Below are 23963 nucleotides of genomic sequence, written 5' to 3'. Positions count from 1 at the left end.
ATATGAAATAGAATAGGAACTGAACAAGTGTCAACTATAGATCTATCATTCAAAGGCCTATTGAATTTACGTCAAATGGGAATGATGAGTGTTTAGAAGCTGTACAAAAAATTCAGAGAACTTGTCCTAGATACTTTAAGTAAATGAGTTGGGAAGTCATTCTGAGGTTGGACAGGACATTAGTGAGGCCACTTCTGGAGTAACTGTGTCCAGTTCCGGTTGTCCAGTTATAGGAAGGATATTATTAAGTTGGAGAAAGTTTAGAAGAGATTTACCAGGATGTTGGTGGGTATGAAAGGTTTGAGTTATAAAGAAAGACTGCATAGGCTGGGACTTTTCTTCCCCAGAGCATAGAAGGTTGAGAAGTAACCTTATAGAGATTTATAAAATCATGAGGGGTATAGGATGGGGGCTTTCAAGATTATGGGGTACATTTTTAAGGTCAGAGGAGAGAGATTTAAACAAAAAGACATGGGGGAGTTTTTTTTTACACAGAGGGTGGTTTGTATTTGGAATGAACTTCTTGAAGAAGTTATGGACACAGTTACATCTTTTAGAAGACATTTGGATAAGTACATGAATAGGAATGGTTTGGAGGGTTATGGGCCAGGACAGACAGATGGGATGAGGTTAGGCTGGGTTTATGTTCAGTATGGACTGGTTGGACTGAAGGGTCTGTTTCCATCCTATATGACTCTTTCTGAAGATGTGAACTGAGGTAATTCTGTTTTCAATAAATTCTAGAGCGATTCTTACGGATTCGTTGTGTTGCCTTCTATGTCATTGCAACCAATTCCTATGTAAAATGTTAACTTTTCTGATAAATCGTATTTAATTGATGCAAAAGTGGATATGGCAAATGAATCCAACTATTAATATGAATTTGTGTTCACAAATATAAGCAGGTTTGTCATTTTTGTATAATTATTACTTTCAGATTTAGCAATTTTTTCAACCTTGAGGTGATCCTCCTGTTGTCGTAGATTCTCTCTTAGCACGTCCCCTCGCCACTGTTCATCCTGGATGGCAGAGGAACAATAATATCCTTTTATTAAATATGTCATGCTTTATATCCTACTTGAGAATGCAGAAAGATCAGGTTCTAGCTCTCCCCCAACATTGATCTGCAATTGTTTAATGGCTTTTAACATGAGAAATTGATGTTTTCTCTTCATCCTTCCCACACTTATACAGAACCCTCATTAATAACTGCATTTTTCCAGTAGCTTAGTAATGTGTTGTGTTACAAGTATGTTTGAATCTGCACCCACTCTTCTACATTCCAGAAAAATCAATATTCTTTGATAGCACACACTCTACACAGCCTTGAATGTTCCCACAGGCACTCTCTTAACTCCAGTGCCATATTTTATCCACTGTCAAAATATTCCTGTCTTTATGTTGTTGTGCACAGGCATAGACATTTCTTTGCAATAAGTAGATAATTTCCTGATCTACATTCAGGCTTGTGCTAGGAATACAGACAGAATTACAGAAAAACTCGTGCAATATTAGTGAGTTTGCTGGCTGCTTTTAACAAATACATTTCCAAATATAATTTGTGTTTCATAAGACACCCAAAGGTTCGAAGTTTAAAAGAATCCTGTAAGCCCGGAATTCAATTTAGACACCGATTTATAACTGAATTTTCAGCAATCTATTTTCTGTAACTTCCAAAAAAATTCTAACAAAGTAACCATGACATATGCACTTGTTCATAAGTTTTAGTTATGCTAATCTTGCTTGAAATAAAAACATTGACAGATAAATTTCCAGCTTTTCTCACCCCACGGTCTTTTGGAAAAGAAAGCAAAGAAACTCTTAAAGAACTCTCAAAGAAATTTCATTGGATTAGGAAAGTCAATCCCCCTGATCCTTTTGATGAACAGTGCATATGGTGACACATTTTTCAAACCAAAAATACTCAAAAATCACATCATATCTACAACTTCACCTCGATTCCCACCAACTTCCCCTTTGTTGGTGATGATGGATCTTAATTTGGGGACCGACAAAGTTTCATGTGACAAGTTTATAAGTTGTTTATATTATAAATATGGATGTAAGTGGTTATAATGGAAAAAAAATGACAAGGTGTGGATGGAGAAGGTTTATAAGATATGAATAATAAGTATTTATATATTTCATACACTGTTACAACATGAGGTGATTCCTCCACAGTGTGAATTCAGGAATATGAAACATTAACTTATCACAAATATTAAAAATCAACTGCAAAGGAATTTCACCTTAAAATTAAATCTAGTCAGGCTTAATCTTTCATCAAGAGTTTCTCTGGCAAAGGGAACATTATCCTTTAAGCTTCCTGTTTCAATGTGAAGAGTCATCTCCTCTTCCCAAATTATATCTGGATCATTCTTCGGTTCCATGCACGACTGATCCAGATCTTTCAAACTACTGCTAATTTCTGCTTTCACATCTGACCGAAGGGTCCTTATGGCTTCCTTTATCTCCTTCTGTTGTTGTTCCAATTGCTCCTGATTTCTCAGCTAAAAGATCATTAAAATATCAAAGAGAAGCAGTTGAAGTATGAATACCCAGAAACTAGTTCATATTTGTTTTCCACTATAAATTATTAGTAATTTTTTCTCCTTTTTTACTTTGTATTCATATGCCACTTGTCTTTCTTAATGAAGAGTAACATTACCAAAACCCTGCTGCTTTTTCATCCTGTGCCATACGATCTGATATTTTCCTCAACTCCCCATGGGAAAGCATCTAATCTCATTTGCATCTTCCCAAGATTAGAAATTTACTGTAGGTAATCACACTCGGTCTTCCTAATATGCTTGATTCCCTCTCAGGAATGCTTTCTTTAAGAAGCAGTACAAAAGGCAAACATAAGTAGCTCTGGTAAAAGAATTAAAAAAGTAAGTTCTGACAAATTTTTGCTGGTCATTTTTAGTGGCATTAATGATACTACATCAAAAATATTTTAACCACAAATATTATTGCATTGCTCTTTATTCTTTTGTGTATAAAGAAAGATGGTGGTGTGATGCTAATGTCAATCAACCAGCATTTCAAAAGGTTAATGTCATGAGATGAGTTTGAATCCCACCATTAAAAACTGAACCCAACAATTCCAGCATAGAACAAATTTATTTTGCTTTAGCTAATTGTGAAAAACAATGCTTTTCTTGTCATGTACCTGTTGCTTGAGTTCAAAATATTCCTGTCTCATCTCGTTTAACTCAGTCATGACACGTTTGGTACGTTCATGGTTATCTTGCGCAGTCTGATCTCTTGAAGATAATTCATTTTGGAGTCTGTTGTTTTCATGTTTTTGTTCCTGTCCAAAATCAGAAGTAACCTCAGTGGGTTTGTTAGTCCATACAGGGTATCTGGCTATTATAAATTTATCATTTAATCAATTAATACATTTTAAATGTTATTCTTTCACAACATTTGTAATTTATCTTAACAGTTATCATCTGAAGCAATAGTGAGCATGATAAATGGGTTGTTAGACATTCAGTAGTTCAGTTAAGTTTGTCAACATTAAAATTCTGTTAAACTACAATAGGGACTTGGCTACTGCTTCAAAATGGCATGGTGGTCACAGCCACTTACGTTGAGGACTTTCTCCAGTTGAGTTCGCTGAGCTTTAGACTCTTCTTTGATGGCTGCAATATGCTTCTCTGCTTTTTTCCTCTCTGAAAAAATTAGCTCCTGAAGGTGAGTTAGATTTTTTTTTGAGAACTCAACTTCTTTATGACAAAATGCAAGTTCATTCAACATTTCTTGCTGCTTTTGTTCATGGCTGGAAAGCTGATGCTCTGCGACACAACAGAACATGTAATGTAAATCAAATATTTTATAAATTAAAAAAAGGCTCAAAGTAGCTTGGAAACACAATACAGAGTGTATTTTATCCTGGCTTAGGAAGTAACTGCTTAAATATTAATCTTAACTGAGATTCTGACTTGCTGTTGAGGTAAGCAATTATACCAAGCAACAAAATCACTGACAGAAAATTGCTCTGTGCTCCAAGTACATGTCTTGATGGTGTTGATGTCTTGTGGTGGGTTTCACAGGAACAATTAGTCTCCATTAATATGCCAGTAGTCACATGCTACATCTATTAATTGAGAGATATTTTACAGGGAAGTTTTGGTTTTGATCTCAACCAGCATTCATGGCTGCCTATCGTCTATGACAGGGCAAGGCATAACATCAACAAGAGTCAAGAATCTAGTATTTCCTTTATATCCATGGTGGGATGGAGGCCAATTGTAGCATGCTAAAAGTTACTCTGTCTGAGATTAGCCACATCAAAATAGATTGGTGACTTCATCTGGGATCTCTGCATGGCTCAACTACTCATTATTTGAACTTACAAAGCCACATAGGTGCCTAAGACATGTCAGAATCAACATTCAAGACTTACTTAGAGTAGCAATCTGGTTCTCCAAAAAAGTACAATGTTCCTCGTTATGTTGCAGTTTTCTTGATCGCTCCTCCATTAAGTTTACTTTTGCAACAGCCTGTTCAAATTTCTCCCTCTTGTCTGATAGTTCAGCCTCCAAACCTTGGAGGTGGACCTTTACTTTAGATGCAGACTCCTCCAACTTTATCTCCTCACTCTGAATGTCCTTTTCAAGACTCTGTAATAACTAAACAGAATAAATTAAAATATCTCAATAAAATCTTCCTGCACTTATTACAAAAGCTTCATTACTGACAGTAGATACAACTTGCTGTTATTGCATTACACCACAGTGCCTTAGGATGAGTAATTATCTCCATATCCGTCCCTCCTGTTTTTTGATCTAAGGCACTGGGAAAGTATTTGAAGAGTGGGCATCACATTCAAGTTGGGTCTGGGAAGAGTACATTGAACAAAGTACCCAGGGCATGTGGGGAAGAGATCATCACCCATCAGATCTCTGACACATATCATGGGATACATTTAAGAAACTCAAAAGGGAATTTTAAAATCATACGACAGAAGGAACACAAAACTTAAAATTCAAGTTCAAAGACTCATTCAACCATGAGGACAAGAGCAGTCATTTCCACTGCTCCCTGTGATCTACGTATTTCAACTGTACTAGAAGCTCGGGAGCACACCATCTGGAACAGCCCCTCCAAGTCATGCATTCCTGGTGAAGAATCATACCATTGCTCCTTAATTGTCACTGTGTTTAAATCCTGGAAGTTTATAGTCAATGGTAGCAGGAACTGCAGATGCTGGAGAATCTGGGATAACAAGGTGTTATTCTTCAGGGTCTAGGGTCTAGGCCCGAGGCCCGAAACATCAGCCTTCCTGCTCCTCTGATGCTGCTTGGCCTGCTGCGATCATCCAGCTCTATCCTTGTTATACTTAATGGTACTCTGGGTTTACTAACAGCACACAGATTACAGCATTTTAAGGTACATCACTCCCACTTTTTCAAAGGCAATTAAGAATGGGAAATAACTGCTGGCCTTACTAACGATGCTCGCATTCCATAAAAACAAAATTGGAACCTGTGAACTATTCCCTTCTTTTACAGAAACTTCCTTTATAAAATCTGTTTTTAATGTCAATTGATGTTAACATAATCATAATTATTTCCACAATGAAATACATTACTAATGGATTTATGTAGATTATTAGATAGCCCTCCTACCCTTTGCTGCTTTGAGAGTTCATTTTGTTTTTCTTCAATGTGTTGCTGAAGCATAAATAACTCTTGTTCCTTTCTTTTCTCTTTTTCCAGACAAGCCTGATATTTACGTGCACTTCGATTTACATTTTCCTTCAGCGTGAGCTGTTCGGTTTTTAACACATCACGCCTTTTAGTAATATTCTGAAGGTCCTAGGAAATTCATGAAACATTAATGACTATTTGACATTAGCACTTATTATGGAAATGCAGCCTTCTCAACCTCGCCCTTCACCTGCGGTGAGATGACACTCGGGTTAAATTCACCAATTGTGTCTCTCTAATGAGAAAACAACCCTATGGTCCTCATGGACTATGGCGACTTTACAGAAAATACAAATTCTGCAAGTATTAAATTACAGTTAATTGAACAATTAAAAATCTAAATGCTTCACATGGGTTTTGTTGAACAAGGTATAACAATTTCTGTTCATGCATTGTTTATCATTGTACAAAAACCTTTTTCTGTGCCATAAATCAACTGGAAAGATTAAACTAAGTGAACAATACACAATTACTAGATTGCACTTGTTCTAAGTATTTAGGATATATAGCTATAAAATGTGTTCCACTGAGAAACTTTGGATGTTTACAAAGGAAGAAAAATCAAGAAAGTATTGTCCATACATAAAATGTCATAACTTATAGAATCATTCAGTTCAGAAATAGACCCTTCAGTCCACAATGTCTGCGGCGACCAGACATCCCAATCTGACCTACTCTCAATTACCAGCATTTGGCACATATCCTACTGAACAATTCCTATTCATACGTGCATCCAGGTGCCTTTTGAATGTTGTAATTGTACCCGCCTCCAACACTTCCTCTAGCAGCTCGTTCCATACATGCACAGTCCTCTCAGTGAAAAGGTTACCCCTTAGGTCTTCTCAAATCTTTCTCCTCTCACCTAAACCTGTGTCCTCTAGTTTTGGACTCCCCCACCCTAGGTAAAAGACTTTGGCTATTCACCCTATCCATTCCCCTCACAATCTTAGAAATCTCTATAAGGTCATCCTCTGCCTCTGATGCTCCAGGGAATATTGCCCCAGCCTATTCAACCTCTCCCTATAACTCCTTATACCCTCCAGTCCCGGCAACATCCCCGTAAATTTTTTTATGCACCCTCTCAAGTTTAACAACATCCTCCCTATAGAATGGCGACCAGAATTGTACTCAGTATTCTAAAAAGTGGCTTTACCAATGTCCTGCGACACGACATCCCAACTCCTTCACTCAATGTTTTGACCAATGAAGGCAAGCATGCCAAATGCCTTCATCACCATCCTGTCTACCCGTGACTCTATTTTCAAGGAACTATGCATCTCTGTTCCAAGGTGTTTGTGCTTGTGAACACCCCCACTACCATTAACTGTATAAGTCATGCCCTGACTTGCCTTACCAAATTGGAATACTTCATACTTATCTAAATTAAACTCCTCAGCCTATTGGCTCATCTGGTCAAGATTCTGTTGTACTCTGAGATAATCTCCTTCACTGCCCACTACTGCTCCAATTTTGGTGTCATCTGCAAATTTACTAATCATACCTCTTATATTGACATCCAAATCATTTACATAAATGATGAAAAGCAGTGAACACAGCACTGACCCTTGTGGCAGTTTAATCAAAATAGCACATAACTACTGTAAAATATTCTATTTTAAAAAGCATGCCTCATTGTTTTGAGCGCTATCAAAACAAAGTTACTGAAAATTATATTTACGATTTTTATACTTTTCCCCATTTGAGTTGACGACATAATCAATAACCACTTGCCTACTGCATTCCAATTATTGACCATGGAATATCTAGCGTTTCATAAAATAGTTTACAAGTTACTTTTACTTTATCCATTCTTAAACCTCACAATCAACTCTGTATAGACACATGGGGGTTCAAATTAAAACAAAATCATGGCTTTACCTGATCTGCTAATTGCAGCTGATCTTTGGTATCTCTGAGATTATCCATCACCATTTGCAGCTCTGCCTTCCTCTCTATTCAATAGAAATAGTTTCTGATTAAGTAAGAAATGTTTTAATTTTTATGTATTTCCCTCATCTACTGAAAGTTGTTCCAAAGACATTTGACCAAAAAATATTAAGTATCAATATTAACCATATTCTGATCTATTGTTCTAAACATAGCAAAGCAGGGCTTTTGCCAGTGATCCATCAAAAATATTAGGGTCAGTTCATTTTGATATTGCCAAGTAGGAAAGATGACGTAAAAACAATCCCCAGGTTGCAAGTAGATTCCATTCAAGTCCATTTGCAAGCCAATTTGCTTGCAAGTTAGAACACAATGCATGACAATATAAAGGTCACATCAGCAATCTACAATTTCAATTTTCATTTAGGATTAAATTTTTTCATCTTCAAGCAACTGTTTTCCTACCATCCTTTGCCAATTAGAATGTGGATCATGAAACAGCTTCTAATTTTACTGTTCCTTGCTAATTTGGTCAGCAGAAAGCAAATCACCAAAAGGCACATTCTTGATTTGAGCGGCAGAAGAGACAAGAGCGCAAGCCAGAGGTCGGTCAGGAAGGTAAGGTTTTCCTTACAAAACCTTACCTCGTGAGTCAGCAGTGGGAGAGGTGAGAGTGGGGTGGTGCAATGAATTATTATATTCGGGCATTGGGTAAACCCGAAACACTACACGTGTAGTGTCTCCCACCCATCCTCCTCCTCTAGCCAAAAAGAAAAGACTGTGTGGAGGGTTGGAAAGACCAGGTAAGGGTTTTCTTTATTCTTTTGGCAATCTAGAGTAGAGATACTGGAAGTTAGGGCAGTTGCATGCTCCTCTTGTAGGATGTGGGAGGTAAGGGTCACTACTAGTGTCCCTTCTGACTTGACCTGTGAGAAGTGCACCCAACTCCAGTTCCTCACAGATCACGTTAGGGAACGGAAGCTGGAGCTGGATGAACTCCGGATCATTTGGGAGGCTGAGGGGGTGATAGACTGGAGTTATAAGGAGGAGGTCGCACCCAAGTTACAGGGCATTGCTGGCTGGGTGATTGTCAGGAGGGGGAAAGGGAATAGGCAGACTGTGCAGGGATCCCCTGTGGCTGTTCCCCTCAATAATAAGTATACCACGTTGGATTCAGTTGACAGGGATGACCTATCAGGGGAAAGCCATAGCGACCAGGTCTCTGGCACTGAGCCTGGCTCTGCGGCTCAGAAGGGAAGGGGGGAGAATAGCAGAGCGATAGTGATAGGGGATTCAATGGTTAGGGCAACAGACAGGAAATTCTGTGACACCGAGCGAGACCCAGGTGGTATGTTATCTCCCGGGTGCCAGGGTCAGAGATGTCTTGGATTGAGTCTTCAGGATTCTTGAGGGAAGGGAGAGCAGCCAGAAGTCACGGTATGCATTGGTACCAATAACATAGCTAGGAAACGGGATGAGGACCTGAAAAGTGAATATAGGGAATTAGGATGGAAGCTAAAAGGCAGGACGAGCAGAATAGTAATTTCAGGATTACTACTGGTGCCGTGGGATAGCGAGGCTAGGAATAGATGGCGAGTGCAGCTGAATGCGTGGCGACAGAGCTGGTGTAGGAGGGAGGGTTTCAGATATGTGGATCATTGGGATACCTTCTGGGGAAGGTGGAACCTGAACAGGAAATACGGGTTGCACCTGAACTGGAGGGGCACCAATATCCTGGGCGGGAGGTTTGCTAGAGCTCTTCGGGAGGGTTTAAACTAGTTTGGCAGGGGCATGGAAACCGCAGCTACAAATCAGAGGATGGGGTAGCCCATGTACAGGCAGTTAGAGAATCTGTGAGGAAGGATAAGCTGTTGATAGGACAAAGAGGCAGTCAGTGCAATGGGTTGAGGTCTACTTCATTGCAAGAAGTATCAGGGATAAGGGTGACCATCTCAGAGCATGGGAACTATGGGTACTTGGAACTCCGATGTCGTGGCCATTATGGAGACTTGGATAACACAGGGGCAGGAATGGTTGTTGGATGTTCAGGGGTATAGATGTTTCAAAAGAAAAAGGGAGGGAGGTACAAGAGGTGGGGGAGAGGCATTGCTAATCAGGGATAGTATCACAGTTGCAGAAAGGGAGGTCCTGGAGGAGAGTTTGTCCACCGAGTCAGTATGGGTGGAAGTCAGAAACAGGAAAGGAGCAGTCACTTGATTGGGAGTTTTCCATAGACCACCCTCCCTAAAAAAAAGCAACAGATACACTGAGGAACAGATTGGGAGGCAGATTTTGGAAAGGTGCAGAAATAATAGGGTTGTTGTCATGGGTGACTTCAACTTCCCTACTACAGACTGGAACCTCCGAAGTGCAAATAGTTTGGATGGAGCAGATTGTGCTAGGTGTGTCCAGGAAGGATTTCTGACTCTATGTGTAGATAGGCTGACTACGGTGGGGGGGGGGGGGGGGGGGGGGCGCAAATTGGATTTGGTGCTTGGCAATGAACCAGACCAGGTATCAGATCGCTCGGTGGGAGGGCATTTTGGTGACAGTGATCACAACTCCCAGACGTTTACTATAGTCATGGAGAGGGATAGCAGTAGATGGTATGAGAAAGTATTTAATTTGGGGAGGGGGAATTACAATGCTATTAGGGAAGAACTGCAGAGCATAAATTGGGATCAGATGTTTTCAGGAAAATGCATGACAGAAATGTGGAAGTTGTTTAGGGGACAGTTTCTACAAATACTGGATTGGTTTGTCCCACTGAGGCAAGGAAAGAATGGTAAGGTGAAGGAACCTTGGATGACAAGACATGTGGAACACCTAGTCAAGAGGAAGAAGGAAGTTTAGTTAAGGTTGAGGGAGCAAGGATCAGACAGGGCTCTGAAGGTCTACAAGGTAGCCAGGAAGGAACTGAAGAATGGAATTAGGACAGCTAGAAGGGGCTTTGAGAAAACCTTGGCAGGTAGGATCAAGGAAAACCCCAAGGCATGCTGTGCTTATGTGAGGAACAAGAGGATGGCCAGAATGAAGGTAAGGCAATCAGGGATAGAGGAGGGAACTTGTGCACGGAGTCAGAGGAGGTGGGAGAGGTCCTTAATGAATACTTTGCTTCAGTATTCACCAGTGAGAGGGACCTTGACGTTCAGGCAGATATGATCAAACATGTTGATGTTAGGAAGGAGGGTGTTCTAGAAATTTTGAAAAACATGAGGATAGATAAGTCCCCTGGGCCAGAAGGTATATACTCAAGGTTTCTATGGGAAGTGAGTGGAGAGATTGTTGCCCCTTTGGCAATAATCTTTACATCCTCACTGTCCATTGGAGTAGTACCAGATGGTTGGAGGGTGGCAAATGTCATTCTCTTGCTCAAGAAAGGAAATAGGGATAATCCTGGGAACTACAGACGGGTCAGTCTTACTTCTGTGTGGGCAAATTATTGGAGAGGATTCTGAGAGATAGTATTTATGATTGTTTGGAAATGCACAGTTTGATTAGAAATGGCATGGCTTTGTGAGGGGCAGGTTTTGCCTCACAAGCCTTATTGAATTCTGAGGATGTGACAGAACACATTGATGAAAGCAGAGCAGTGGATGTGGTGTTCCAACCTTAGCAAGGCATTTGATAAGGTTCCACATGGTGGGTTCATTCAGAAAGTAGGGAGGCATGGGATTCAGGGAAATTTGGCTGTCTGGATACAAAGCTGGCTGTCCAATAGAAGACAGAGGGTGGTAGTAGATGGAAAGTACTCAGCCTAGAGCTCGGTGACCAGTGGTGTTCTGCAGGGATCTGTTCTGGGACTTCTACTCTTTGTGATCTTTATAAATGACTTGGAATTGGAAGGGTAGGTTAGTAAGTTTGCTGATGATACGAAGGTTGGTGAAGTTGTGGACAGCGTGGAGGTCTGTTGTAGGTTGTGATGGGACATTGAAAAGAAGCAGGAGTTGGGCAAAAAAGTGCAAATGGAATTCAACACAGAAAAGCGTGAAGTGGTTCATTTTGGAAGGTTGAATTTGAATGCAGAATACAGGGTCAATAATAGGATTCTCGCCAGTGTCGAGGAACAGAGAGATCTTAGGGTCCACGTACATAGATCCTTCAAAGTTGCTACCCAAGTTGATAGGGTTGTAAAGAAGGCATATGATGCTTTGGCTTTCATTGGCAGGGGAACAGAGTTTAAGAGTAGCAAGGTTATGCTGCATCTCTATAAAACCCTGGTTAGAACACACTTGGAATATTGTGTTCAGTTCTGGTCACCTCATTACAAGAAAGATGTGGAAGCTTTAGAGAGAGTGCAGAGGAGATTTACCAGGATGCTGCCTGGACTGTAGGGCAGGTCTTACGAGGAGAAGTTGAGGAAACTAGGGCTTTTTTTCATTGCAGCAAAGAAGGATGTGCTCCTCCAGCTCCATACTGAGTTATCTCTAACTCCAGCATCAGCAATTCTTACTATCACTGGAATAACAGCATTTTGTTTTGCAAAATGATTAATTGATGTACCTTGCAGGCAGGTTTCCATGTCTCCAATTTTCCTATTTAGCTCTTCCTTTTGGATAGTGACTTGACTGATTTCCTGACCCAGTTCACTTATCTCAGTTTGTTGTTTCTGCAGTTTACATGCAGCATTTCTGTTATTATCTTCAGTGGCTTCAAAGGCTCTGGAATAACAAAGGTAAAATATGAAAATCATATTTATAAATCTGGCTGAATTCCAAGAAGTCATTTAAAATTTAATTGTTTCAGGTTTAATGCAAAGGCATCAAGCATATGTGGAGAGATACGAAAAAAATTGTTGGATTCAATGCATTAGACTCAAATAAAAATTTTAATAGAGCATTCTGCATAATATGAAATCCTTTTGGTGTCCGTTTGCACATGCATATTTTGGGTGGCAGCTGTGGAGAGCAAGTAAGCTGGAGAATTATAACATTTGAGGACATGGTACAAAAATAGATGCTATATTCAGTCCTGCCTAGGAACAACCAGTTGTTGGGTTTTCAATGGGTCAACTAGTTCAGTTCTCGGGTCAGGCATAGGTAGTATTGCTGTAAGATCTTACTGCTTAGAGGGAGGGAAAGAAGAGGTTCCATTTCAAAAGCATATAACAGGCTCTCAGCAGTCAGGACTAAGAGAAAATAAAACAACAGGAGGAGGCCATTCAGCCTTTGATTCGTTTATTGGTTTAAAAAAAAATCTGCCTCAGCCTTGAGTGTACTTAACAACCCAGCCTTGACACCCTTCTGCAGTCAGTTATTTCACAGATTCACTATGCTTTGAGAGAAGAAATTTCTCAGGTCTTAAGTATGTGAATCCTTATTCTGAGATTATGTCTTGGTGTTCACTTGACCACAAGGGGAGACAACTTTACAGCATCTACCTTGTCATGTCCCTTTAGAGTCTTGTGTATTTCAATAAGGTCACCTCTCATTCTTCTAAATTCCAATGAATACAAGCCTAACCTGCTCCGCCTCTCCTAAGACAGTCACTCCAAACTTGGTATTAGCCTAGGGAATCTTCTCTGGACTATCTCCAATGCCAGTATATCTTTCCTTAGATAAGAAATTTAAAACTATTCACAGCTGTGGTCTGACTGATACCTTGTATGATTTTAGCAAAATTTCACTCTATTACCTTTGAAATTGCCATTTGCCTTCCCTGTTACCTGCTGAACTTGGATACAAACTTTTTATGTTTCAGGAATGAGCACACCCAAATCCCTCTGTTCTGTTGTTTTCTGCAATCTTTCTCCTTTTAAAAAAGCATTCTGCTTCTCTATTCTTCCTGCAAAAATGAGCTTACATATTTCCCACATTTTCTATCACCATGGAAAAGAGCAGAAATAACTTCAGGTCCTGAGAATAATCTTAATCAGGAAGAATTTAATGTCTACTTAAAGAGTAGTGTAAATAATATCTGCGAATTATGTTTAAAGCTATGATTAAAAAAAGTGAATGTTCTATTTTGTGGTTTAAAGTACAAGTTGCCTATAAAGATGGTGTGTAATCAATTATATTTTTGATTTTCTGTTATTGTAGAAGTCTAAAACTTGAAATTCTAACATCTTGCCCTTCCATCATGAACTGGAAGTCTGAATTTCTTTTTAAAGATTTCAGTCTTCAGAAATTGTAACGAGCATTTTCAAAGTGTGTGGTCACTGTTTAATATGAAAATCATGTGATCAATTAGGGCACAGCGAAGCCTCGCAAACAGTAATGAAATAAATGACCAAATAATCTATTTTTGGAATTCACTGAGGAATAAATTTTGGCTTGGACATCAAACTCTGTGGTTATACTTCAAACAATGCTGAGACACTTCTGTGGTCTCATCTGAGAGACAGCACCTACAACAGTGCAGCATTTCCTCAGTACTGTAAGTAAAAGGCAACTGGAAAAATTGAACTTATGATGTATCAAGTGAGGCTTCACTCTGGGATCCATCATCAGCTAGGATCATGACAGTATTACTTATCTGTGTTGTGTAATTTGGTTTAAGATTATTTTTAGCTATGTTAGTGTTTTTTTAAAATCGAACAGGGTTCATCTCAGCTCTGCTCCTTACTTTTTTGCTTGAGTAAGTTTGTTTTCCAATACAAGGCAATTTCCTTTAATGTGGCTTTTCTCTCTCTCCAGAGATTCAATATTGTGCTGAAGTGAATTTATCTTGCTGTTCAGCTGGTCTACATCTTGCCGATCCTTCTCAATAAGCTGTTTCTGGTGGTCTATTTCTGCTCGTTGACACTGGGAAGTAAGTTGCAGGTTTTCCAATTCACTCTTCTCCTAAACAAAATGAAATTTAATAAGTCTGTAAAAATTAACCATGTAATATGACCAAATAAGTCTGACTACTCTGACTACAACCTGGGTCCTTTTGTAAAAAGTGTATTACGCATAAAGTTATGGTAATGAATTTGTCTGTGCTCCTTTTAGGATTATTTTAAAATAAGAGTGTACATTTGTGGAACAAAAACTTCAATTCTTGATTATACTAGTAATACTTCCTGCTGTAATAGGCCATTAAAGAAAAGAATGCTTTTATGCACAATACTAAAATAACATGGAATCTGCTTAAGGAAAAATGAACCAAAGTCTTTAAAAGGACCAACCTTTGAGCGGCCATGATGTAGCACTTCTCTGTTTCACTCGACTCATTAACAGAGATGAAACCTTGTCAACTGAAAATGGATTTCCCCAATAGAAAGCTTCCTCTCTCACTAAATAGTCATGTTTTGCATGCCACTAGTACTTAGAACTGAGATTAAAACCATGTCAGAAACTGCAAAAACCAAGAAACCAGTTGACCAATTATAGTTAGAATGTCAGGAATGACAACCTATTGACAGATTCCTGTTTTCTAAATGTGTGGAATGTTTCTTACTTTCAGCTTTTTAACAGCTGTCTTTAATTTTTGTACTACACCCCCTAATCCTTTACTCCTGAATCCTCAGAATAGTTTCTCCACCTCATTTGTTCTCCATAATATCTTGAAAACAGTGATTAAATTCCTCTTTCTAAATTCAAGAGAATGCAATCCTAGTTTGATTACTCTCTCAACAACGTAAACTGATGCTGCTAAGATGGTGTCCAGAACTGCTATCAGTACTCCAGATCTAAACAAGGTTTTGTGCAGCTGATGTATGTTTTCTACCCCTTGGTTTTCATGCCTTCCAGGTACAAAGGTCAACATTCTATTCACACTTTTTGATTATCTTTTGCACTTGTCCATGATATTTTAATGATGGAGTGATAATACCATTGTTAGCCCACGTTTCTTCGTATCTCCAGTGTTTTCACATTCTCACACGTAGAAGTACCCAGTTTGAGAATTCTGATTCTAAAGTGGATGAATTGAAACCATTTGCTACAGTTTTGCTCATTCACTTAACTTATCAATATCTCTTCATTTTTGACTGAATTACATAGAACAAAGAACAATACAGCGCATAACAGGTCCTTCGGCCCTTGATGTTGCGCCAACCTGTGAACTAATCCAAGCTCATCCCCCTACACTGTTTAGATGTTTAAATGTCCCTAATGTGGCTGAGTTAACTACATTGGTAGGCAGGGCGCTCCATGCCCTTACCACTCTCTGAGTAAAGAACCAGCCTCTGACATCTGTCTTAAATCTATCACCCCTCAATTTGTAGCTATGCCCCCTCGTACAAGCTGACGTCATCTTCCTAGGAAAAACACACTCACTGTCCACCCTATCTAATCCTCTGATCATCCTGTATGTCTCTATTAAATCCCCTCTTAGCCTTCTTCTCTCCAATGAGAACAGACCCAAGTCCCTCAGCCTTTCTTCATAAGACCTTCGCTCCAAACCAGGCAATATCCTGGTAAATCAGAGATAATGGGAAGTGCAGACTTACACCATCTACAATCTGATCCCACCACTGAAGACGTTTTCCCCACCCCACCCTTGTCTGCCTTCCGGAGAGACCACTGTCTCCGCGACTCCTTTGTCCGCTCCACACTCCCGTCCAACCCCACCGCACCTGGCACTTTCCCCTGCAACCGCAGGAAGTGCTACACCTGCCCCCACACCACTTCCCTCACCCCCACCCCAGGCCCCAAGATGACTTTCCACATCAAGCAGATGTTCACCTGCACATCTGCCAATGTGGCACACTGCATCCACTGTACACGGTGTGGCTTCCTCCACATTGGGGAAACCAAGCGGAGGCTTAGGGGCTGCTTTGCAGAGCATTTACGCTCGGTTTGCGGTAAACAACTGCACCTCCCAGTTGCCAACCATTTCAACTCCCCCTCCCATTCCTTAGATGACATGTCCATCCTGGGCCTCTTGCAGTGCCATAATGAAGCCACCTGTAGGTTGCAGGAACAGCAACTCATTTTCCACTTGGGAACTCTGCAGCCCAATGGTATCAATGTGGATTTCACCAGCTTCAAAATCTCCCCTCCCCCCACTGCATCCCAAAACCAGCCCAGCTCGTCCCCGCCTGCCTAACCTGTTCTTCAACTATCCCTTCCCCCCACCTCAAGCCGCACCTCCATTTCCTACCTAATAACCTCATCCCGCCTCTTGACCGGTCTGTCCTCCCCGGACTGACCTATGCCCTTCCCTACCTGCCCACCCATACGCTCCTCTGCACCCATCTTTTCCTCTATCCATCTTCAGTCTGACTCCTCCTCTCTCCCTATTTATTTCAGAATCCTCTCCCCACCCCCCTTTTCTGATGAAGGGTCTAGGCCGAAACGTCAGCTTTTGTGCTCCTAAGATGCTGCTTGGCCTGCTGTGAACATCCAGGTAAATCTCCTCTGCACCTTTTCCAATGCTTCCATATCCTTCCTGTAATGGGACGACCAGAACTGTACGCAATAGAGGGTTGAAATGCATAAAATTGTTATGTCATGAATATGGGATTTCAAAAGGCACTTGATAATAGATTTGTCAGCAAAATTGAAGGCCACGAAATTAAAGTAGCGACGTTCATGTAGACATGACATTTACTAAAGGATAGAAAACAAAGAGCTGTTGTGACTATTATCTCTCTGACAGGAAGAAAGTGGTATGCAGGTTGTTTTATACAGGTCAATGTATGTACCAACATTGTAAACGTTATCTGCATTTATAATGTCACTACAAAGGAGTAATTCTTTTATCATTGTCTCTTGAAGGTAATTTTACATTGCATTTTATTGCACAAATCACAGACCTCCCGCAGCACTGCCTGTATTCTGTCCAGTTCCTTCACTTTCAGCTCATGCTGCTGTTTCAATTCTAAAAATTCATCATTTTCTAACTGCACCATTTCCAGAACATGTTTCAGCTCTAGGGAAAAAAAACAGATAGCAAATAAAATCTGCATTTGATGGAGACAGAAGAATCAGTAAAAGAAAAAGAAGCAAAGGAATAACTTTTTATCTGGACTGCTTTAAAGCTGAAGTTAGAAAGTTAAAACGTAACATCTTGACATATATGTGTTACTGATTAACATTAAAAGCTACATTATGATAATGCACTAAACAAATTTTGCACTCCCAATTGATCTCAATAAAAAGAATACAGAGAAATACTGCCTCCATTAATTACCTAGCCTCTTAACCATTACAAAAGTAAAAGCTTTTCCATTGTCTGAGCATGATGAAACTAAACAATAACTGACCAATACAAAGTTTTCTCTACATGTAATTTGTTAGGAAATCGAGCATGAAGTAATAAATTAAGACCAGCAAAATTTCAAGGACTTCTGATACAAATCTAAAATATCAACTGCTCATTCCATATATTTTAAGATTCATGTCTTGTTAACAAATGTCTGTCAATTCTCAAACAGTTGACTGGGAATGAGCATTTCATATCAGTATGTACTAAAAAAAAAATCCTTTTCAACACAGTGGATAAACTATAGCCACTGAATAAACCTCTCTCACTTTACACTTAAGTTCGGTAAGATATTGAAAATTTAGGAACAAGATGGAGCTACTCATTGTAACTTCAAACTTTAACAAAGTGTCTCATCATTTTGACAATGTTAAGAAAACTTATGTTTTATCTATTCTCAATTACCTGTCAACAAAACAATTTTTAAGAAATTAATATTGTCACAGAACAGTGTCTATGCTAACAATTATGTTGGAAAACATTTTGCAACTTAGGAAACCAACCTGTCTTTTGCTTGATTGTCTGTGCTCGCAAGCTCTGAAGCCTTACTTCCTCATTTATCACTTCTTGTTTTGACAAGAAAAGCTGTGAATTCTTTTCACTGATCTGAGCATTAAGTTCACCTTTTTGCACACTCATTTCTTCAAGCAATGCCTTCAGTTCCTGTAAAACATATTTTCAAAAACAGAATTTCAGCATGTTTTATCACACATTATAGTTCTAAAAATAGATCTTACCGTAAAAATATTTCAGATGTAAGCTCTGATTAGAAACACTGATTTTTGGTTAGCATACATACAATCACAAATAAGGTACAGAGAGACCAGGCGTCCTAAAATTCAGCACAGCATGTGTCTGTTCTTAATCTACAAAACAAATACAAATTGAAAGATTTTATAGATCAGTTTGGGTCTCCAGTTTTCCCTTCAAATTTGATAAGACATGTGTCCCAAATGGCTCTATCCATTTTAAAGGTACTACCATGTTTAACTATTTGTTAACTAGTTGATCTAGCACAATTTCTGCACATTATAATTTTGTTCAGACATCAATTTTAAATTTAAAAATATTCCCAATAACACAAAATAATCACATAACAAAAAAAAATCACATTTCAAGGCTTTGACTTTGGTTTTAATTGTGTTTGTTACTGCAAATGAAATATTAAATAAAAACCAAAGAACTATGGTTGCTGTAATTCAAACAAAAACAGAAGTTGCTGGAAAACCTCAGCAGGTCTGGCAGTATCCGTGAAGAGAAATCAGGGTTAACATTTTGGCTCCCGAACCGTTAACATTAACTCTGATTTCTCTTCAGAGATGTTGCCAGCCCTACTGAGCTTTTCCAGCGACTTCTGTTTTTGTCAATGAAATATTAACTAACACTTCAAACTACAAAATATGCCCTAACTTCCTAATGCAACTGAAAACCCCACAAGATGCCTACACATTAGACTACACTCAGTAGAAATGAAGCACCATGTTTGCAGTCCTTAAGTTTCTTCCAGCTTTAACAGAATCTCTTCAATCTGGCCCATAAGGGTGAATCTATCAGTTTACTTTTAAAACAAAACTGCTTTCACTCAATCTTCTGACCATATTTAAATAGGCTTCTAGTAGCAAGGCACCCACTGACAACTCTTTTGTCTTTAACACTATCTTTAATCTCTTCTTATTGACATACTACTTGAGAAGTTAAGCAGAAAAAATGTTTTGCCCTCTACTTGACATAGCAACATCTAGTATGAGTCTTCTTCCCTAAATCTCCCTAACTGACTCCTAGTATGTATGCAGCAAGAAGTGCTGCTTTCTCTTTTGCATCCAGGTGTTAAAGCTTGCACCCCACTTTCAATCAGTATTAACACGAGCCCCTATCCTAATGGTAATCAAACATCACATTGACTTGTCACTGTGCATGTTTAGGACAAGGTCATATTGGTTGTAGTCAGAACATTACATTTTACATTAAATTAGAAGGGACATTTAAAATATAGCCATTTTACAACGTTCAGCATTTGCAAAGGTAGAATCTTGCCCAAGATTAATCTTTCAACATTACCTGCGAATCTGTCTCAAATAAATGGAGTAAAAACAAAAGGCACTGGGGCAATTGAGCAAGTCTGGCAGCATTTGTGGAGAGAGAAAAACAGTCAACGTTTCAAACAGTTACATTGGACTCAAAATATTAACTCCAAATCTATCTCCACAGATGTTGTCTGACCTGCTGAGTTTCTCCAGTATTTTGTCTTTATTTCAGATTTCTAGAATCGGCAGTACTTTGCTTTTGCTGAATCAGATGGAATTGTTCTGGAATACATGCAATATAACATGCAACAAAAACAACTGTTGGGGAAGAAAGTCTCCAAATAACCAGAAAATCAAGCAAATTTTGCCAGGAGATTAAAAAGATTTCACAGCCTCTCCCTTTGAGACACCTCAAGAGAAGAAATTTAAGGCAAGCAGAGCAAATTTCCCAAATGTAAGCTTTTGCCTGACAGAAAATATCCTACTTTAGGATGATTTGGCGATATTGAAAACTTTCAGAATACGCATTGTATTGCAAATAAATACTCACTCGAATGTGACGCTGCTTATCAGTCACTTCTGACTCAACATTACGAAGGACTTCCAACAGGCTTGCTTTTTTTTCTTCACTATCATTCTGAAAAATGCGAAGCTCCTCTTTCTTTTTGCCTGACAACCTGTCCAGCATCATTAACTCTTTCTGCAGTGCTTCAATCTGATGGGAGAGAAACAAAAGTCACAATATCACAGCTATAAATTTGGTCCTAGATTTAAAATTAAAATTATGAATTGGAAGTTAAGTCTTTGCCTCCACCGTATTTCATCTTGCGTTCTTTTGAAAAATATATTCTTAACCATCTCAAATTTCAAAGTTTTTCTTCCATTTATAGAATCTCCCAAGCCATTCAGAACACTGGCTGAGAGACAAGCAAGTGACCAGCATTCAAGTCTTTGATTATGCTGGTCTGTTGCTAGACACAAAGAAGTGAGTGACTAGCTAGTTAATATTTCCGTATTTTCCAAATTGTTGGCATCTTGCTCAATACTTCAACATGAGCAACTGAATTCATTATTTCTACAGCATTAATATCCGACACTTTGGGTAACATGTACAAGAAAAGTTGGATTATTCGATCAATGGATTCCATGGGGCTGTTTCTTAAATTACCTTACTATTTAGACTTTCCAATTCACTGTTTTTGTCCTGTATCGATGTTGCTGTTTCTCTCAACATTTCCTGGTGCTGCTTCTCTTTGGTTTCTGCCAAATGGATCTCTGCCTGTAGTTTTTCTAGGCTGAACAGTAAAATTAATAAATTCTTCTGTACTATAGCTTGCAATTGGAAAAATATCTTACGTCAGCAAGAACAGTAAACGTAACTTGAATGAAACTTATTCCCTGAAGATGAACTCTCCCAAATTTGTCCTTACTATTGTCCTTTATGCTGCAAAGCTGCTGTGTTTTGTCCCCCAATTAGCTTCAAGTTGCATTTTATGCTATAATACTGAACAGTTATAATAAATTGAACCTTGTTAGAAAATATAAAATGTTTAGCTACTGAAGTTATTTTTCTCAAAAAAGTTGTGTTGATCATTCTTTAGCGATCAAGTGCCACACCTCTCATTTTAAATACTGCACAACAGTTGTTCGACCATTGCAAGCACACATACAATTACTTCATCATTATACGCACATTTTCTAAACATCTCACAGGGATACATTAACATGCCTAATTTTTTCTTACAGGACCAAGTTGAACACACTTGTAACAGGATGCTGCTACTGTTAGGGGTCAAACCAACCTGCACACTGCTCCCTATGGAAGACGACTGACCAGCTTTACGTGCCACGAGTAGATAACAGCTTTGGGGCATTGTTGTAGGAGCCATTGTGCAATATCTCTTCAAATTTTTAGAAATTTTCTCTTCTAATTTTTAATCTTACCATACACACTTTGCATAACAAACAGCAGTTTCTTTAATTAGTCCTGCACATTAAAAACTTTTTGTCCTTGCTTTCACACATATGATGGAGCATAGATTAGAGAGGGAGATCTTTGTGCTTGTATCATCACTTGCATGCAGGTACTAAGGTTAAGGGATAGGATGTCAAAGATACCAGCTCACTGGGATGATAAAATTACATAACAGCATTGCTGCAGACATCTAGGATGCCAACTTCAAGGACCTATACTACTTAAAAAGACTGACAGGCATACTAGAATATTGAATTTGAACATAATTCAAATTCAAATTTGGAGGTACAAAGTATCTGTATTAGACAATTACTATTCACTTACATATCAGTCATGTTTTCCTTTCTCTGGGTGAGTGCCAGGAATTCTGAATCCTTTGTAGAGATCTCTTTGTTAATTTCTTTCGAAATACTCTCTTGTTCAGTCTTGTGTTGTTCAAGATCTTTCAAGTCAGCTTTCATTAATCTAGGAGACCAGTCACTCATTATTATTACAAAGAACCAAATATTTTCCACACAGTAAAGATATCTTGGACAACTAGAAAAGGTTCAGTATATATTTCACTCAGAATGACATCTACATTGCATGCATGATGTTTCTTGACTCTGAAAAGTAAAACCAAGGTATTCTGTTTTCTAATATATTTAATCCCTATGTTGTTTCAATCGTAAAGGACTACAATGGTGACTGTAATCTGCTTAGATATCCAATAGGACAGTAAATGATCATGCTGGGTAATATTAGCTCTGGTCAAGAGTCCCAATTGTACATTTATGAATATGATCAGGCAGTTAAGGAATTCAAATGATTCTTGTTGTCTTATAGCATTTGATGTTCTCCTAATATAGTTGACCTTAAGTTTCCTCTACACAATAGAATAGTTGTAGAAACTGCATTCTACCATTCTTGACGTTTGTGTTAAATACACCAACATATTGCATTAAAGTTGCCACAGTCCTAGAGGACCATAGGGCTGCTCTCTTATTACTGGTGTTTTAATTGGAGGATCACCATGGCTGAGGAAATGGGAAGAGGTTGAGAAGGAAAATCTTTCAAGCTAAGTTCAGCTGGTGTGGAATTTGAACCCACACTGTTGGTATTACTCTGCATTGCAAACCAGCCACCCAGCCAGCTGAGCTAACAGACCCTCCATATGTTGCATTTACTAGCGATCTGAATCTAACAAAAGATTTTAAAGTCATTTAGCCTATTACTTGCAATTCAAAGACTAAAATGTTTAATCTAAACCCTCCCAAAAAACTTAAATAGAAGAACAATAAAATTGGATTCTTCTGTACTCACCACAACTTAAAAATAATCAAGCCACGCACATTGCTGGATTAAGAGCACGTATGTTTAAAGTTCTCTGATTTTGGCAAGTAGAATTACTGGATCATTCACAATTGCTCAAGTGCCTCATGTAACCAGCTTAAATGATTAAAAACAGTTTTTACAGCTTGAAACTCTAGTCCATACCTGAGTTGCTGCTCAGCCTCAACTAATTTAACTGCAGTCTCCTGTGCTCTTCGTTCCAATTCTTCTGCATCTTTCTCAGTGTCTATTAAGTGTTTCCTGGCATCATCATACCACTGAACAGTTTCTTTTGTCTGGCAGAATGATAAATCACACAAAAAGACTTGGATCTGTGCAATTTGGTAAAATAAGCTGTGGAATTGTTATTTTAAATAAGTCAGATTTTCAAAAAATGATTTAAATGTTTAAAAGGTAAAAATATTTCTTGATTTAAGGGAAATAATCAGCTACAAAAAAACCTAACAAAATGAAAATGTGTGGTCTAAGTGGTCAAAAGCTGGTGATTATGCTTCAGGATAAGGACAGGGTTTTCTTGCTAAAGCTTTCTCAATCATTGTAGCAATAGTAGTTTAAAAATCTGAATGAAAATATGATTAAATCCAAGATTAATATAGATTAATATTTTCAATTGCAACTGTCTCTTTGAAAAAGTGCTCAACACCTTTAATCCATATAATTGAACACTAACACTGCTCCATCTACCACGAAATAATTATTTTACAAGTCTACGCTGTCAGTTGGGAACCTCATCAACTGATAGTACCTATGCAAAATATGAGCATGTGATGTCACAGGCCAGTTAAATTACTTCTATTACACTCTTGTTGTACAAATACTCAATCGCAGTAAAACTAAATCTTTAGACTTTAATATAATTAAATAAGAAATAACAGGAATTTTTTGACGATAAGCTTG

General features: G+C 38.6%; 1 protein-coding gene across 4 annotated transcripts in view; it reads right to left on the bottom strand.

Moving 5' to 3' along the window:
• Positions 1–23963, bottom strand: part of cntrl (centriolin) — a 112796-nt gene that overhangs the window by 10331 nt on the left and 78502 nt on the right. For 3 of the 4 annotated variants that reach the window (XM_048558651.2, XM_048558652.2, XM_059638380.1), the window contains exons 27-41: positions 23211–23341; positions 22059–22199; positions 20928–21054; positions 20310–20474; positions 18239–18398; positions 17287–17402; positions 14169–14386; positions 12108–12265; positions 7596–7669; positions 5637–5825; positions 4412–4637; positions 3595–3800; positions 3173–3313; positions 2250–2510; positions 957–1019 (exon numbers count right to left, since the gene is read on the bottom strand). In XM_048558651.2, coding sequence (XP_048414608.1) covers positions 957–1019; positions 2250–2510; positions 3173–3313; positions 3595–3800; positions 4412–4637; positions 5637–5825; positions 7596–7669; positions 12108–12265; positions 14169–14386; positions 17287–17402; positions 18239–18398; positions 20310–20474; positions 20928–21054; positions 22059–22199; positions 23211–23341 — 2376 coding nt within the window. The remainder of the gene's footprint in view (positions 1–956; positions 1020–2249; positions 2511–3172; positions 3314–3594; positions 3801–4411; positions 4638–5636; positions 5826–7595; positions 7670–12107; positions 12266–14168; positions 14387–17286; positions 17403–18238; positions 18399–20309; positions 20475–20927; positions 21055–22058; positions 22200–23210; positions 23342–23963) is intronic. The other variant, XM_048558653.2, reaches the window with a different exon arrangement.

Source organism: Stegostoma tigrinum, chromosome 29 (assembly GCF_030684315.1).
Source record: "Stegostoma tigrinum isolate sSteTig4 chromosome 29, sSteTig4.hap1, whole genome shotgun sequence".
Taxonomy (NCBI): Eukaryota; Metazoa; Chordata; class Chondrichthyes; order Orectolobiformes; family Stegostomatidae; genus Stegostoma; species Stegostoma tigrinum.
This window is presented reverse-complemented; position numbering and strand designations above follow the sequence as displayed.